Source organism: Chelonia mydas, chromosome 3 (genome assembly GCF_015237465.2).
Source record: "Chelonia mydas isolate rCheMyd1 chromosome 3, rCheMyd1.pri.v2, whole genome shotgun sequence".
Classification (NCBI taxonomy): Eukaryota; Metazoa; Chordata; order Testudines; family Cheloniidae; genus Chelonia; species Chelonia mydas.
In genome coordinates this window covers 5,238,954-5,255,063 of record NC_057851.1, presented here as the reverse complement: position 1 = coordinate 5,255,063, position 16,110 = coordinate 5,238,954, and the positions used below count along the sequence as shown (strand labels likewise).

The 16,110-nt window shown below is 49.7% G+C and overlaps 1 protein-coding gene across 9 annotated transcripts in view; it reads left to right on the top strand.

Moving 5' to 3' along the window:
- EFR3B (EFR3 homolog B) overlaps nt 1-8,271 on the top strand; it is a 155,252-nt gene extending 146,981 nt beyond the window's left edge. For all 9 annotated transcript variants that reach the window (XM_037893784.2, XM_037893783.2, XM_043542063.1 and 6 more), the window contains exon 23: nt 22-8,271. In XM_037893784.2, coding sequence (XP_037749712.1) covers nt 22-127 — 106 coding nt within the window. In that variant the 3' untranslated portion in view covers nt 128-8,271. The remainder of the gene's footprint in view (nt 1-21) is intronic.
- The last annotated feature ends 7,839 nt before the right edge of the window (nt 8,272-16,110 follow it).

Here is a 16,110-nt window from a genome sequence, read left to right as displayed (position 1 = left end):
TCTGTGTCTCTGACATTCCAGACCACCCCCGAGCCCATCCGGTACCATCACAGCAGCTTATGGCCAGCCCCAGAACCACTCCATCCCGGTGTACGAGATGAAGTTCCCAGATCTCTGCGTGTACTGAGAGTCGAAGCGCATGCTGAGAGAAGGCCAAGGCCTTATGCAACTGGAGCCAAGGGGGAAACGCGCCTTCTGCATGAATGAAAATGAGTCTCTTGAACTCAATAACCCTAAAGGAAAACCCCTCTTGGTGGACTCTTTGGCAGTCTTCTCTCTTCCAGAGCTACGTGGCCCGAGACCACCCCACAATCCTTCAGCCATTTACACAAATCGAATGTACTTTTTTTGCCACCCTATTTCTTCTCAGCTAGTTTCACTTCCAGGGTTTGACAATGCATGAGACTCAAGGACCTTCAGGAAACAGTTTAAGTTGTGACTCCAGCAGTGAGAAGTCGGGGAGCGCACAGGGGTAGCTGAGTTTTGCTTTAGCTTCCCTTTTTAGAAGCAGGTTAGAATTTTTTTGGGGGGGGGTGTTAGATCTTACCCCGGAAAGAGTGCGTTTGGCATGTTGATGTCCCACTACATAAAGCAGACCTATGCCAGTGACAGGTGTCACTCACGTTTATCTGCCTTTGGTCAGTTTAGGAGAGTTCTTTCTTAGCAGGGAGCTGCTGTCCAAACTTGAGGTCTTCTGTATTTTAAAGACAGATTAAGTGTACTTGAACATAGGACCCAAACTTGTTGCGAAAGGTGAATCCTAGTTGCCTTAAGACAGTCCAAAGCAGTCAAAGAGGCAGGTTGACCCAGGACGTAAAATTAGTCATCACAGTTGGATGCATATTTAAAAAAAAAAAAGGATTATTTTTGTGCTGCAGGGTCCTATACATCAGATGTGTATTTGCCTTTCCAGTAATGCTGGTTTAAGAAGACAAAGGGGTTGATTGACAGACTGGTACAATCAAGGCAAACACCCTTAAACTTTTCCTGCATGTTCTCAACTGAAAGGGAAATGACTCCTGTAATGAACCAGCTTGTGTGTGTGTCTCCCACTCTGTGGAGTGAGTGCCTAGAATCCCAACGGCTCAGCCCTATACTGCTAACAGCTAAAAGAGATTCTCTGTTAGAGCCAAGTGGCAGGGGGTCGTGGGCTTCTGGAGGAGGAGGACCTGCTCTGTGAGCCAATCGAAGTTGCCAGTGGTATGCAGCAGATGGGGAGACCCTTTAAGTCCTAGGTGGTTATAGATTTGTTGCATACCTGACTTTTAAAATCCATGTTTCAGTGGGGATTGTCTTGCGGAAGACCCGGACCCCGATCTTACAGGCTGTGGGTGAGGGCTGTACTGATGTGCAGGCTGGACTAAGGGTGGGACAGCCTTGGAGAACCCAGAAAGAAGCAGCCGCAGGAGTGAAATGGGAATGGAGGGGAAGGCGCATTAACCCTTTGAACTCTGGCATTTCCCAGATGCCAGCCCAAATGGGGCGTTGGAAGACTGTGCTGCGTGCAGATGGTTCAGGGAGTGCATGGAGGCACCTCCTCTAGTTAAGATGATGATTACCCCCCATTTTCACATGAGCCCAGTGTTTCTTTGGGACTGAAATTTCCCACGTTTGGGCTCTGTCTCACTCTTGCTTTCAGCAAAATCCCTCTGGCAAAGGGACCTAAAATAAAATGAAAAAATTCTGTTTTTTGAACCATTCCAAACGGTTAAAACAACAACACAAGGCGAAAGCAAAAACAGCTGAAGTGTGAAAGTGGTGACTTTGTGCAGGCAGAGGGGGGTCTGTCATCTGCCAGCTTCAGAACAGGAGTTCAAAGGAGTTTCCCATCCTACACCTGCCCCTGGATTCTCACTTCAATCATTGTGGCTTGATAATCCCATTTTCTTGTTCCCAAAAATGTTTTCCTTTCCCCTAAAAATGTACACCTCATTTGCCATCTGAATTTGTCTAGCTTCAGCTGTCAGCCTTTGGACCGTACTAGACGGTTCTTTACTAGATTGAAGAGCCGATTTTTAAATATTTGCTCCTCATGTAGGTACTGATAGATTGTGATCAAGTCACGCCTTAATCTTCTCACTGTTAAGCTAAATATATTGAGCTCCCTGTGCCTATCATTATAAGGCAGGTTTTCCAAGCCTTTACTCATTCTCCTGGCTCTCCTCTGAACCCTCTCCAATTTATCAACATCCTTCTTGAATGGTGGGCACCAGCACTGGACACAGCAGCGGTTGCACCAGTGCCAAATACAGCTGTAAAATAACCTCTCTACTCCTGCTAGAGATTGCCTTGTTTATGCATCCAAGGATTGCATTCATCCTTTTGGCCGCAGTGTCACACGGGAAGCCAAATGTACATGACCCCAGAATCTTTGTCAGAGTCACTGATTCCTGAATAGAGTCCCCCATCCTGTAAGTATGGCCTGCATTCTTTGTTCTTAGATGTATATATCTCCTGAGGCCTTGTCTACACAAACTTGCACCAGTTTTATTAAACCATTTTAGTTTCATCGGTGCAAGTGCCTGTGTAAGGACAGTCTTAGTTTGGTTTGATTGGGCTAATTCAGTGTAGCTTACATTTGTTCTTGATTGATAAATAAGCCTGGTTTAAACCAGCATAAGAGGGTCCATGCGGCCTTTCGCAGCGGTTTAACTAAATCAGCATAAAATGGTGTAAAGTGCACACCGAGGACCTGATTCTCCCCTGCCTTGCAACTTGTGTGCTCATTGACACCTGTGCAAAGTGAGAGCTAAGTGCGTGAAAATGCTGCCAGATCCAAAGGGCAGAGTTTTACAGGCACTTTGCACAGATGTGAGTGATGTCACAAGGTGCTAGATGGGAGAGTCAGACCTGCTTTGCTGCTCAACACAGAGCAAACAAACTGACCAGGCAGAGATCAACCATTCCAGTCTCTGATCTGTTGTAACCATAGGAGAGAAAAGATTTTCAGACAGAAATGTGATTTATTATGTGGGTGAAAATTCCTCCCTTCTGAACTGCTCAGTGTTCGGTTTCTTGGGGTGTGATAATTCCTCTAGTTCTCAGTTGTCCGGGTAGAAAAGACCTGAGTTTGCAATGTAACAAGAAAACACTAAGGAACTGAAAACCCTTTTCAAAGAATACACCATTCAGGCCGCCTTCTTTCACCATAAAGAAACAAAAGGCCACACAGCCACTCTTCCCACCCTTTGCATCGAAGGGAGTGTCTTGTTTTGGTAAGGTGTTGTTTTTAACATACGTCCCTAATAGGGTTTATTTTAATTATTTGTATTCTTTAACCATATTTGTTGCTACATGTTATGTTAGAGAAGGCAGGTCAATGAAACACACCTTGCTATTGAAGCAGAAAGCAGTGGGGTTGGAATGGTCCTTGGTTCCTGGGGGAGTTCATAGCACCATCTCGGACCACCCCTGGAGCTGGCACGAATCAACTTTACTCTGAGTTTAGCCAAGTAAACGCTGAGGAATGGTGCAATTCTAGCAGCCCAGGCTGGTATTCAGGACCATTTCTCTTCAGCAGCAGAAAGCCTGAGCACAAGTCAGAAGGCGGAGAAGAGAATTGGTTCTGGCGCTTTATGGCCCCAGATCTTGTCCTGCCCGCCTCTGGGCCCCACCATGCCTGCTGATAGAAGGCAGTGGAGTTGGGGAGGGGGGTTCTGCTGTCCAGCTCCCAGAGAGTCTGCTTCAGAGGCCAAGCCTGGGCTCTCTGCAGCACAAGGAGCCCATCTGCCCAGGCATGTTGGGTGCCTCTTGCAGGATGGGAACCTAGCCAGTGGATCGGGATGGGCACGCGGCTCCTGCCTGTGTAGATGGAGCCGTGGCTGGAGAGACTCCTCCCTGCCCTGGTGGGGGTCCCATACAAAGTCCACTTACTCCGGCTTTGCGCCAGGGAGGAGGGAGTGGAAACGTGAGGGCAAATAGCGCGGCCAGGGCTCAGCTACCGGGACGATGGGCCTAACCAAGGCAAGGTCGGTCACAGTTAGAAAGCAGCAGGCGGGTTTGTCACCGGAACTTCCCATAGGAGGCCAAATCTAGTCCTCCCTGGCATGGATGGTCAAGGCCCACCAGGCCTGGGGAGCTGCAGGACAACGCTGGGTGGGGAGGTTTTAGCGGAGGGACGTGGGATCGGACAGCTGCTGCCCCCAGACATTAGCCCATGTTAACCGCAGACACACACGCTATGGCTAGCGGCTCAGATCACCTGCCCTCTGAGGAGAAGGGTGAAGCGCCCCTGTGGCCCCAGCCCCTCCGAGCGGTTTAACCTGATGTGTCGAGCCGCTCCAAGGCGTAGACTCAGTGTAGACAAAACCCTGCATTGAACCTGCCTTCTTCCCTCGGGGCACAGGGTCTGCACCTTGGCGCCAGAGCCCGAGGCGATGTCTGGCTATGGAGGGGCCCACGTGCCAGCTGCCATCTCAGAGCGGCAGTTTCTCCTCCAGCCCTCCAATAATCTCCCCAGGTGCCCCTTGGCCCCCAAGATTCTCCTTCCCAGGCTCTTCGCCCCCATAACCCTCCAGGCTCTATCTCCAAATCCCCCTTCCAGACTCAGACTTGCAGCCTGACTTCTCCGCTGCCCCCAACCCTCCAGTATCCTGGTCACCACTGGCTTCCCTGGCCCCAAAGCCTTCCTTGCTGTGGAAGGGGAGAGTCCATGGGAATCTTGTCACCCCTGGTGTTTGGGGCACCCTGAGGTGGCTATGTCTGAAGCATCCCATGTGGAGCTGGATGAACCTGAGCAGCAAGTGGTTTCAGTTTTTTGAGGGGCGGGGGGAATGTGCAGGTCTTGGGGGAGAAAAGGGAGATTTGTTTATTGTCCATGCAAGTGGGCAAGATTTCTGGGGTCCCTGGCAAAGTGCCAGGGTGTAGCCCTTCGCATCCCAAATTTTGGACACACCTTGCGGTAAAGGGGGAAGTTAAGGCCCAAGTGAGAACTCCGAGGGAAGCGCTAATAGAGAGGAAAGGATCGTGTGTGTGTGCACGTGCACCACTGCTATCTATTGGAAAGAATCAGAATGGCTTGGCTGTGTGTCATAAGCCCTATACTGTGAACAGCTAATGGGGATTCTCCTTTAGCCCAAGGGGCTGGGACCTGTGCTTGTGGAGCAGGCAGTTCTGAGTTTTTTTCCCGTGAAGCTCTGAGTGCAGGCAGTGTGTGGCCGGTCGCAGCTGCGAAGTCCTGAACCGGGCATGGGTTTGTTACAACAGTTACAGTAGCTCATTCTTCTGAAAAATTCCTTTTTCATTCGTGGCACTTCCCTGGCTGGGAGGGAGCCAGTGCTGACCCCTTGGGTCCCCCCTTCAACTTGCCTCAAGGGGGAGAGCAGGAGTGGGAAGCAATGAGATGCAGAAGCAGCATTTTGCTTTTTCCTTCACGGAGAACCCCTTCCCGAGACATTCTGTAAGACGTGCCGGCCTCTCCTCTAACGGCTGCATGTTGGGTGAAGCCTCACGCTCCATTAGTAACTGTCTGGGACTGACCGCTCAGGAGCGGAGCTGAAAGTTTGAGAAAACGGGGAGCATTGTGACCCGACACAGGTGTACAGCATTTAGCTGGGGGGACAAGGGTTATTTTATTAGTGAGGCTCCCTGTCCCGAAGTGGGAGTAACTGATGTAAATAACTTGCGTACGCTTAGAAAAACCAGCTGTTAAACAGTAAGTTCCTCTGAACGACTGCCTCCCTATAATCCCTGGACATACATACAAAGTGCTCGGTCTAGAGGACAGGAAAGGGTGGGAGGGGTGACTGCATTGTTGAAGCGGGTTGCGCTCCATGGGAATAACTGTAATAGGAGCCTATCCCATTAGAGTGGGTCTGTGGCGGGGTGGTGACCCGCTCCGGTGGCTGAAACGCTAATTCCTCGGGTGACCAGCAGGAGGCACCGGAGGGGTGAGTCCCCGCACTGCTACAGGGTCGAAGGCTTTTCTTGGGAAAATGGGGTTTTGTCAAACAACATTTTTTCAAGAAAAAGTTGTTTGAAAAAAATTTCTTTTTGTTTAAATTCAAAACAAAAAATGTTGGAAAAAACGCCGAAGTTTTTCCCTTCAAAGCTGAGAGAAAACGCCCCCTTTCTGGATCTCTCCCCCCCCCCCCCCCCCCGCCTTCCCACTACAAAATTAAGGGGGGAAAGTTAAAAAGTGAGAGAAAATAACACCTTTGCCCCTAAAAACTTGTTTTTTCTTTCCACTTCTGGATATCCTGTCTCTTGAGGTGAGAGAAAATAACATAAAATACTTTGACTTTTTCCCCCAGGAGCGGGAGGAAAAAGGGGGAGTGTTTTTGTCCCGTCCCCCCCCCCCCCCCGACCAAAATGAACCAAAACGCTTCAAACTGAAATGTCACAAACCCCCAAATGTGTGCAAAAATGTGGAACAAAAATAAAATATTTTAGTGATTTTTAATTGCGTCAGTAAAAGACTGGGTCCAGTTAGCTCTATATGGTAAATAGGAAGCTAGATTCGGCCGTTACGACAGGGCTGCTACTGCCCCACCATAATACCAGGCACTCCGGTTACCGTTATTCACGGAGCCCAACTTTTTCTTCCGAGGGAAGGGTGAGTGTGTCTCAGACGCGGTCTCCTTGCCTGGGCCACGTTACCCTGAGACTCGGCAGCAGTCGCATGGATTCCATTTCTGGTCTCCGCTTCTCCCCTCTCCTCGGCCATATGGGGTCACGAGCCTTTTAGCAGCACGAAGCAGTTTCCCAGTTGTCTTCTAACATGCCTCAAATCCAGCGGAAGGAGAGGGTATGGGGAAGGTCTGGAGCAGGGCTTAGTTTGTAAAGAAAGAGGCACGAGGCTCAAGCAATTTTTTTACTTTCATAACTGATACACAAGCCCAGAGGTGCCGGGGCTAGGAACTGTCAGGCCCAGAGGTGCCGAGCCTCAGCCCTGGCACAAATGAAGCACTGGTATGGAGACACAGTAGGGCATTGCCTACATGGCTTCAGCTTCACCGGTGACGGCACAAATATAAACGAGGCTCAGTTGGCTGTTGGATTTTCTAGCAGTCTCGTCTAAACTTGCTCAGAGTAGGGTTAGACAACACAGGGTTAAAATGTCAATGGTTGGTGCGTATTAGTGCAATCACTGACTGTACTAGTGTAACCATGGGAGATGTGAATAAAAATGCCGGTGTAGATACAGCCTAGGACGTGTGGTCTACCCAAGGCCAACCAAATCAAGAGTGGCCTTCCTGGTTCACTGCAAAAATCTTGCGTGTGGGGGTTACTTGCAATTGGTCAGGTTAAGTCACATGGTACTGATTCTATTGCCTGATTGTGTAAGTGCACAAGCAAGCACTTCCCAGTGCTGATATTCGTACGTGCAAATGAAAATGTCATTCCTGTGACGGTTCATGCTAGTGAGGTTTGGTCGCTCAAATGCTCATGGAAAAATTCACCCAGCTCTACCAACAGTGGGACAAATCCTGAAGTCCTTACTTGGGTTTGTACTTGGCCAACTTCCACTTAAAGGCAATGGAAGTTTTGCCTCAATAAGGACATCATGGTTTTGCCCATTATTTGGCAAGAGTAACAGAAGCAGAATGGGTTGGATGGTGGGACAAAAGATCAGAGACAGGACATTGGAGTAACTGGACAATTGGCCACAGGGTGACCAGACAGCAAATGTGACAAATCAGGACAAGGGATGGGGGGTAATAGGCGCCTATATAAGACAAAGCCTCAAACTGAGGGACTGTCCCTATAAAATTGGGACAGCTGGTCACCCTAATTGGCCATTATGTCAATTCCTGCACTGGCTTAACTGGCACGGAGTGATTCTTGAACTTCTTCTAAAACCATGTGGGGCGGTGTCCTAGCTGAAACTGATTGGAACCCTCTTTACTGTAGGCTTGCCCCAAATTGCAGACAAGCATGTCTTGTTTCAGCCTGTGGTGAGACGCTTCCACCCACTCCTCCTTGGAAATAGTTTCCGATATTTGCACTAAGAGTTGAATTTTGACATGTGATCTCCATCTGTAAATGTCTCCAGCCGTGCATTGTGATTGTACGTACCGTTTAGACCTTGGGAGTATAGATAGTGTATATATAATTAGATATAAATATATTTATATAAGCCTGTTATAGGTGCATGGTCAAGTTTCCATTTCTGTGTTTCAGGAACATTAGATCATTTTTTGTGTGAGTAACCGAAGGCAGGATTAAGTTGTTTTGAGTTGCTAAAGGTCACATTTTGGTAAGGGGCTTTGTTGATATTTTCAAGTAAGTCATCTCTGCCCTTTTCAAATAAATGTTAATGTTGCTCTGTTATGGTGCTTTGAGATTTTTCATAATGGGAATGCGTCGTTGAGAGCCAAGAATGTTTACTACCCCTCGACACTGATTTCATGGAGACAACAGGAAACACAGCAACGGTTTGTTTGTTTTTCCTTCTGTGGGTGTAGGTAGAGGGCATGTTAAAGCTGGAGATGAGCATAAACTGGGTTTCTTGGCCCTGATTCTCTTCCCTTACTCTAGATTTACACCAGTGCACCTCCAACCAAGTCAATAGGCCAGATCCTTAGCTGGTGTAAATTGACATTGCTCCTTTGACTTCAGTCGAGCTATGCTGCCTTACCCGGGTTGAAGTTCTAGTCTAGGAGAGCAAAGAATTGGAAAAACAGGTCCCTTTATATCCCTCTCACATATCCTTAAGAACACAAGGACGGCAACACTGGGTCAGACCAATGGTCCATCTAGCCCAGTGTCCTGTCTTCCGACAGTGGCAAGTGCCAGGTGCTTCAGAAGGAACGAACGGAACAGGGCCATCGTTGAGTGATCCATTCTGTCATCCAGTCCCAGCTTCTGGCAGTTGGAGGTTTAGAGACATCGGTGGCATGGGGTTGCATCCCTGACCATCTTAGCTAATAGCTATTGACGGACCTATCCTCCATGAACTCATCTAGTTCTTTTTTGAACCCAGTTATACTTCTGGCCTTCACAACATCCCCTGCTAATGAGTTCCTCAGGTTGACTGTACGTTATGTGAGGAAGTGCTTCCTTTTGTTTGTGTTAAACCTGCTGCCTGTTAATTTCATCAGGTGAGCCCTGGTTCTTGTGTTATGCGAAGGAGTACATAACACTTCCTCATCCACTTTCTCCACACCAGTCATGATTTTATAGACCTCTAAGATAGACAACTGTTTTGAGTGCCACGATCCATCTAGGCTAACTATGGCCTCACTTAGGTTTACCATCCTTTTAGATATGCTGAACTGAGATGCCTGGAAAAGTCCTATGTCACTTTTTAGACAGAGAATCTTTCTGTAGTATGGAAGGTTTCAGAGTAGCTGCCGTGTTAGTAGCTGCTACAGCCCACGAAAGCTTATGCTCAAATAAATTTGTTAGTCTCTAAGGTACCACAAGTACTCCTGTTCTTTTTTTGTAGTAAGGAAGAGAATTCTAGCCCTGATATGAAACTCTATAGGATGGGCCAGAAAACAGAGAAATGATCATCTCTATTAAATTGTGTAGATTCTTAACTGGCAAGTAACTCTCTAGGTGGGAATGAACAGCTTGCTAACACTTCATGGAAGGAAATTGGAAAGCCCATTTCCTGGTGTGACAGCGGTCGTCTTGGCCAAGTCCAGGGCTTTACCCAGGGACCTCCAGATCTAACTGGATGAGTCTCTAGAGCTCGAGCACAGGACCCAGTCTCTGTAACCGCCGGGCATGCTCTGTGGATTGGGCAGAGAGGGAGGCGGAGCACACACAGACACATCTGCACAGGAAGAAACTTCAGATCTGATATTTATTTATTTCTGAGCTTTATGAAAAGGCCTCCTGTTGATCTCGGGGCATGTGTACCTTCTTCCCTAGAGCTCACTGAAAATACACCCAGCTCCAGCTCTTCCAGAGGTGGGCAGAAATACAGAGAGACCATCCCTCTCCCTCCGACCCTTCTCAGGCACAGAGATTGGGTCTTGCACTGAGCCCAGGCAATCCGCATGTTTGAGCTGTCAAACCAATACGGAGACACATGGCTGCTTCCAAGGTTTCCCCTCTTCACACACTGAGAATGCCCTGCCGGCAGCCTCCTCCCATTAAATCTAGGACCTCGGGTGACTTCAACTACTGCGGCAGATCGGGAGTTTGGTAGCTCTGCTCACTAAAAAAAAAATCCTGCCCCCAGATCCTTTCCCTGCCCGATCAGTGCATTTGAGCAGGAGAATGGTGGTGGTGGAGCCCCACTTAGCCACACAAGCGCTGTTAGAAACCACCGTGCAGAGCCTGAGGTTACTCCAGCCCATTGGCAGCGTTGCAGTGGTGCTGGTGCAGCACTTCAGTGTAGACACGGAGCTCCTGTCTACACTACGGAGTCGGGTCGCTGCAGGGCAGCCTACCTCGACCTAACTCTGGACGCGACTACACTTAAATGTCGCTCCCACCGACGTCACTGCCCCGCTTTGCCGACTTCGTAACTCCACCCCCACAAGTGGGGGAGAGTCATGGGCGATGTGGTTAGGTCGACACAGGTCGATGCTGCAGGGCTTTCGTCGACTGTTACTGGCTTTCACACGAGGCCCCACGCCGCCGGGACAATCGACACACGGGCTCCTGGTGAGCACGTGCTCCGCTGACGCAAGGAGTGAAGTGTAGACACGCACAAGCGACGTAATTACAGAGGCGGCTGTATGCTAGGTTGACTTAATTTTGTAGTGTAACCATGGCCTTCTTACGGCGCTGGGAGCGGTTCTCCCGTCGCTGTATGTAACCCCCCTTCTCCCAGAGGCGATAGCTAGGTTGATGGAAGGCTTCTTCCGTTTTCCTAGCACTGTCTATGCCAGGGGTTAGGTCAGCTTAGCCAGGTCTCTCAGGGATGTGGATTTTTCACACCCCTGAGCACCGTAATGTAGCTTTTCAGTGTTGACCAGGCCTGACAGTCATGCACAGCCATCCTCTGGAGGCTGCTCCCACCTTCACGAGTGGCTGGGGAAGGAGACCGCAATACGGCCAGGGCCTCTTACAGCCCCGCTAGAATGCATCCGAGAGCCGTACCTAATGCATGCGCTGCTGCGGGAGTGACTGAAGGACACTAGCTCAGGTACTTGTACAGCACCTGTTGCTTTGGTACCTAAAAGAGAGAACCAGGAAAGCCGGGCAACAACTAGGCCCAGCAAGAACCAACCCCTTCTCCCAGTGCTTCGGGGTGAGAGCAGGGGAAGGAGATTCACTCCAAATTACCGTTCAGCACGGACCACGTCCTATCTCTGTCCCGCACCTGCCTCAGCTGGGACTTTCCTCTGAGCTGCCGGAGTCCCCCTGCGAACCAGCAAACACTGGCAAACAATTTCTTTTGAAATCCTACTGCGAGAGAGCAGAGGGAGCTGCCTGCAGGCAGCTTGAAGCCTGAAGCAGGCTTGCTAAAGGACCTGGCCAGAAACACCTGCTCTGGGGAGGGCCCCTCAAGCGCCTGGTTCCTTATAAGATTGCTGAAGCAGTTCTTGAGGGAAGCTGTTACCCTGAGCAGGGCAGCTGCTAGGCAAACCCCAGAACGGGACACCTCCAAAGGAAGGATCCCTTTTGCTCACCCAAGCGTGGGGGTAAGAGCCAGGCCCTGGGCCATTGAGTTTGGCCTCTGAGTTCCTTTTGTTTGAATGAACTCAGCCCAGTTAAGGGGGTGAATGGGTGAGCGAGCGCGTGGAGGCTGGGAACAGGGGCCTGGAAGAGGGGGGATAGAGCAGGGCAGTGCGGAGGCACCCCATTCACAAGGGGGCGCATGACGGCGGCCAGCTTGTTTGCGCATAACAAATAGACCCCCTACTCCAGGGGAATCTGGACAACTGTGGGACTCCCTAATTCCCAAACACTCAGCGTCCTGACACACGCCGGGGTGGAGACATCCCAAGATGAACGGTCCTTAGGCGAGGCTTTCCCTTGCCTCACTGAAGCTGAGACCAACTCTCCCTCTCACCAAGCAATGAGCCAGCCTTAGCTGACCTTCCCTTGTCCCAGAGAAACAGGCCCTGCCGCCCTGCTCCAGCTGGCTTTAGTCCTTGGCCCTCTGTCTTCAACTTGGCTTCTGTTTAGGCCTAGACGGGATATAGCTTCCCCTAGGCGGCAGCAACCCCCACCCCCCATCTCCTCCTCCCCATTATGTCCTCTTTCTCTCTGATTATTAGAGCTGGAAGCCTGCCCGCTTCTGGCAGGCGGAGCTGGGGTTGCCATCTTTCTAATGGCTGGTAACTGCACCTTCGAGGCCCCACCCCCTGCTCCGCCTCTTCCCTCATGGCCCCACCCCCTGCTCCGCCTCTTCCCTCGAGGCCCCACCCCCTGCTCCACCTCTTTCCCCCCCCCCCCCAATGATCAAAGGAACCCGGGACCCCAGGGCTTGTCAAATGGCACCCAGACACACGAGCTGAAACCCGGACTGCCGGGGTGAAAACCCTCGGCTGAGCTACCTTTCTCGTGAAGTGCGCACGCACCGTGATCGACTCCTTACAGAGAAGCAAATGGGTAACTCGTAGTAGTAGCAACTGAGCCTGATTTCAGGGAGTCTGGAGCATTAGGCCTGACGAGGGTGAGCATCCCACTGGATTGTGACCAACCTGGCCCCTTTCCTTCCCTTAGATCAGTGGTTCTCAAACTGCGGGTCGGGACCCCAAAGGGGGTCGCGACTCGTGACCCCATTTTAATGGGGTCGCCAGGGCTGGCTTAGACTTGCTGAGATCTGGGGCCAAAGCCGAAGCCTGAGCCCCGCTGCCAGGGCTGAAGCCGAAGACTGAGGGCTTCAGCCCTGGGCAGCGAGGCTCAGGTTACGGGCCCCCTGCCTGGGTCTGAATCCCTTGGGCTTCAGCTTTGGCCTCCTTGCCCAGGGTCGTGGAGCTCAGGCCTTGGCTTCTTCCCTCCCGCTCCGGGCAGCGGGGCTCGGGCAGGCTCAGGCTTCAGTCCCCTCTCCTGGGTTGTGTAGTAATTTTTGTTGTCAAAAGGGGGTCTCAGTGCACTGAAGCTTGAGTCCCTCTGGATTAGATAGATCCTGAGTCAGTTATCGACGGTATTCCTATAGGGCCTGATCCAAAGTCCAGATTTCCATTGATTTCAAAGGCCTTTCTGTGCTCTGGCGAGGGCCCTCATCTGAAGAGTTGAACCTACTGGCCTAAGGATGGCAGGCAATCACTCATCGACTCACAGAAACGTAGGGCTGGAAGGGACCTCGAGACGCCATCAAGTCCAGCCCCCTGCGCTGAAGTAGGACCAAGTAAACTTAGACCCTCCCTCATAGCTGTTTTGTCCAACTTGTTTTTAAAAGCATCCAAGGATGGGGATGTGGCGACCTACCTTGGAGGCCTGTTCCAGAGCTCAACTAAAACGCCAGCCACTTCATTGGTATAGCTCATCATCTTCTTCCAACGTCATTTCCCATCCTCCTGGTGCTGCTGTCTGACGGGCAGCACTTTGGCCGATGTGTCTGACGTCTGTTTGCCCACCATCCGCGTCAGTGAGGTGGAGGTAAACATTTAGGTTGGGATTCGTTTTGGGAACATCCCCTGTCTGAAACGTGATCTGGCAGGAACATGTTGAGAGTTCTCGCCAATCCATCGCTGGCATCTTTCGCAGTGTGAAGGGGCAAGGGGCCCTTAGAACTGATGTCTTTGGAAATATATGCTCCTGTTTAGTCAGCGTGCAGAGCGGGCCTTTTTCTTATTGTGCTGCATACATCACTGGAATACAAACCAGCCTTGAGAAGTGGAACCTCTTGACCATAGATCAGTGCTCCCCAGCTGGTGTCTGGGAATTATTTGATGTCCACATAGCAGCAATTCTCTTTTAAGAACAGAAGAGCGGCCATACGGGGTCAGACCAAAGATCCATCTAGCCCAGTCTCTGGTCTTCCGACCGTGGCCAATGCCAGGTGCACCAGAGGGAATGGACAGAACAGGTCATCATCAAGTGATCCATCCCCTGTCGCCCATTCCCAGCTTCTGGCAAACAGAGGCTAGGGACACCATTTCTGCCCATCCTGGCTAATAGCCATTGATGGATCTATCCTCCATGAATTTACCTAGTTCTTTTCTGAGCCCTGTTATAGTCTGGGCCTTCGCAAAGTGCCTTTGTTGCACTTTATACAGTACTCATTCATTCCACCCTTTCTATGTAACCCTCCACCCCCCGTTGTCCTTCTGAAGCTACCCACAATCAACTGGTGCTTCAAATGGGTCTCAGGAGGCGGTTAGAGCGAAGCCAATGAACAAGGGCATGTTTCAGCAGACGCACGTCAAAGCTAGACGTTCGTCTCTCTTCTCATCCTTCACCCCAGGTCATCGAGATGTGTAAACTCGTATCTTCAGTCCTTGAGAAATAATATAGCCAGAGAACAGTAAGCGAAGCAGCCATTCCGGCTGCTTCACTGCTAAGTGCAACGCTTCTCATTCAGATTTTCAGGGTTGCAATTAACCACCCTGGTGCGGGGAAAAAATCGGCCCTGAGAGTCCAAGGGGGTTAACGTGACCCTGTCACATTACCACACGAAATGGTGACACGTAGCTGGGGATTTCAAGTACAGAGACGTCAGCCTTCTTAGTTCCAACAACCACTGTTTATTATTAACGATGACTGTGACGTTTTGTGAACCTTGGACCACTTTTTAGCAAAGGAGCTTGGAGTTGGGGTACGCCTGCTAGCCCCCCAGCTATTTCACCACCACTCAAGCCGTCCTCTGCCGTACCCCGTAGAAGTAACATGAATGGTTAGAAAGAACATCAGAATTCCTAATAGGCTTAAAGGGCATTTCCTGCTTCGGAAGTTATAACTATTCCGAGCTCATTAAACTCAGAGATCAACAGCACCCGTTAGGAACTGCCGAAATAGCTTGGACCATATGGGTGTCTGGTTTGTTCTTCGGTTCCTGATTTCCTCATTCTCCTCTTCCCCTGCTTCCTCCAGCCGAGGATACAGTTGCCAAATCACTGTTATGACAACATGAATGTCTAAGACAACGGGGCCCTTCTATTGGCTCCCTTGTCCACCCCATTGACTTCAGCAGGGGTGACACCTGCTTACATCAGAAACTGATCCAATATTTAGCTCTTCAGAGCAGGGTCTGCCTGCTACTCAGCGTTTGTTCCTCTACGGCAGAGCGCAGGGGAGTCTGCCACAGACTCAACTCCTGAAAAAACTGCCTCATTCACTGGGTGGGTAAAAGAGAGGGGAGACTCCCTGGCTGAGGGAGATCTGGGGTTTCTACAGCTGGGGGAGAGAGACATGAGCAGGGACTGGAACAAGTTGGGGATTTTGCTAGGAAGCCTCCAAAGCATACTGGAGTGTCCAGTGTTGAGTTAATTAACGCAAAAGCATCTGGTGGTGCTGGGCAGCAAGGAGAGTGGTGATGAGGCTGTTGTTGGTGAGTCTCATGGTGCAGCTAAGGCAAAAAAGGGATAGCACCCATATGGCATGCAGGGCTGGTTCGAGGTTTTTTGCTGCCCCAAGCAAAAAAAAAATTTTGGCCGCCTCCCCCCCCTCCCCTTTTGGCATTTACATGTTTGCACTTTGCAATGTTTCTTGTTTTTTGTTTTGACTGTTTAAAATTTAAAAAAAGAAGTGAAAACAGAATTTGTAGTTAGTGAAATAAAACAATTTCCTACGAGTGTACTCATTTAATTTTAACAAAATCACAGTTACAAACAATTTGAGTTCAACGATACACTGTAATGAAAAACGTTGATGTCTTCCGGTGCGCCCAGTTTCTCATAAATTACAAGAATTTATATGAACTGAATGTTTCTGGTTTTTATACTTGCGTAGTCTTTTAATAATTCAGTGAAATCTAAATTTTTTTGCAGTGGTACTTTCAACTGAAATTAATGCAAGTCCTGACAAATGATTTTGAGACATGGTGGACCTCAAATAATTTTTTAGTAATTTCAGTTTTGAGACACTGCGCTCACCAGAAGCCACTGGTACTGGTAATGTTAAAAGAATGCGTAATGCTATAGCAGTGTTTGGCATGAAAAATCATTTCTTGCTATAAATTCTAATATTTTTAGAGGAGAAGTTTTAGGACTTATTAGCTCAGATAAAGCTATTAATTCATCATACAGTTCTGCTCCATCAGTGTCAGTAGTGTTATCAGTACTGAGCGCTAAATGTGGGTCTTGGCAGTGCTTCTTGAGG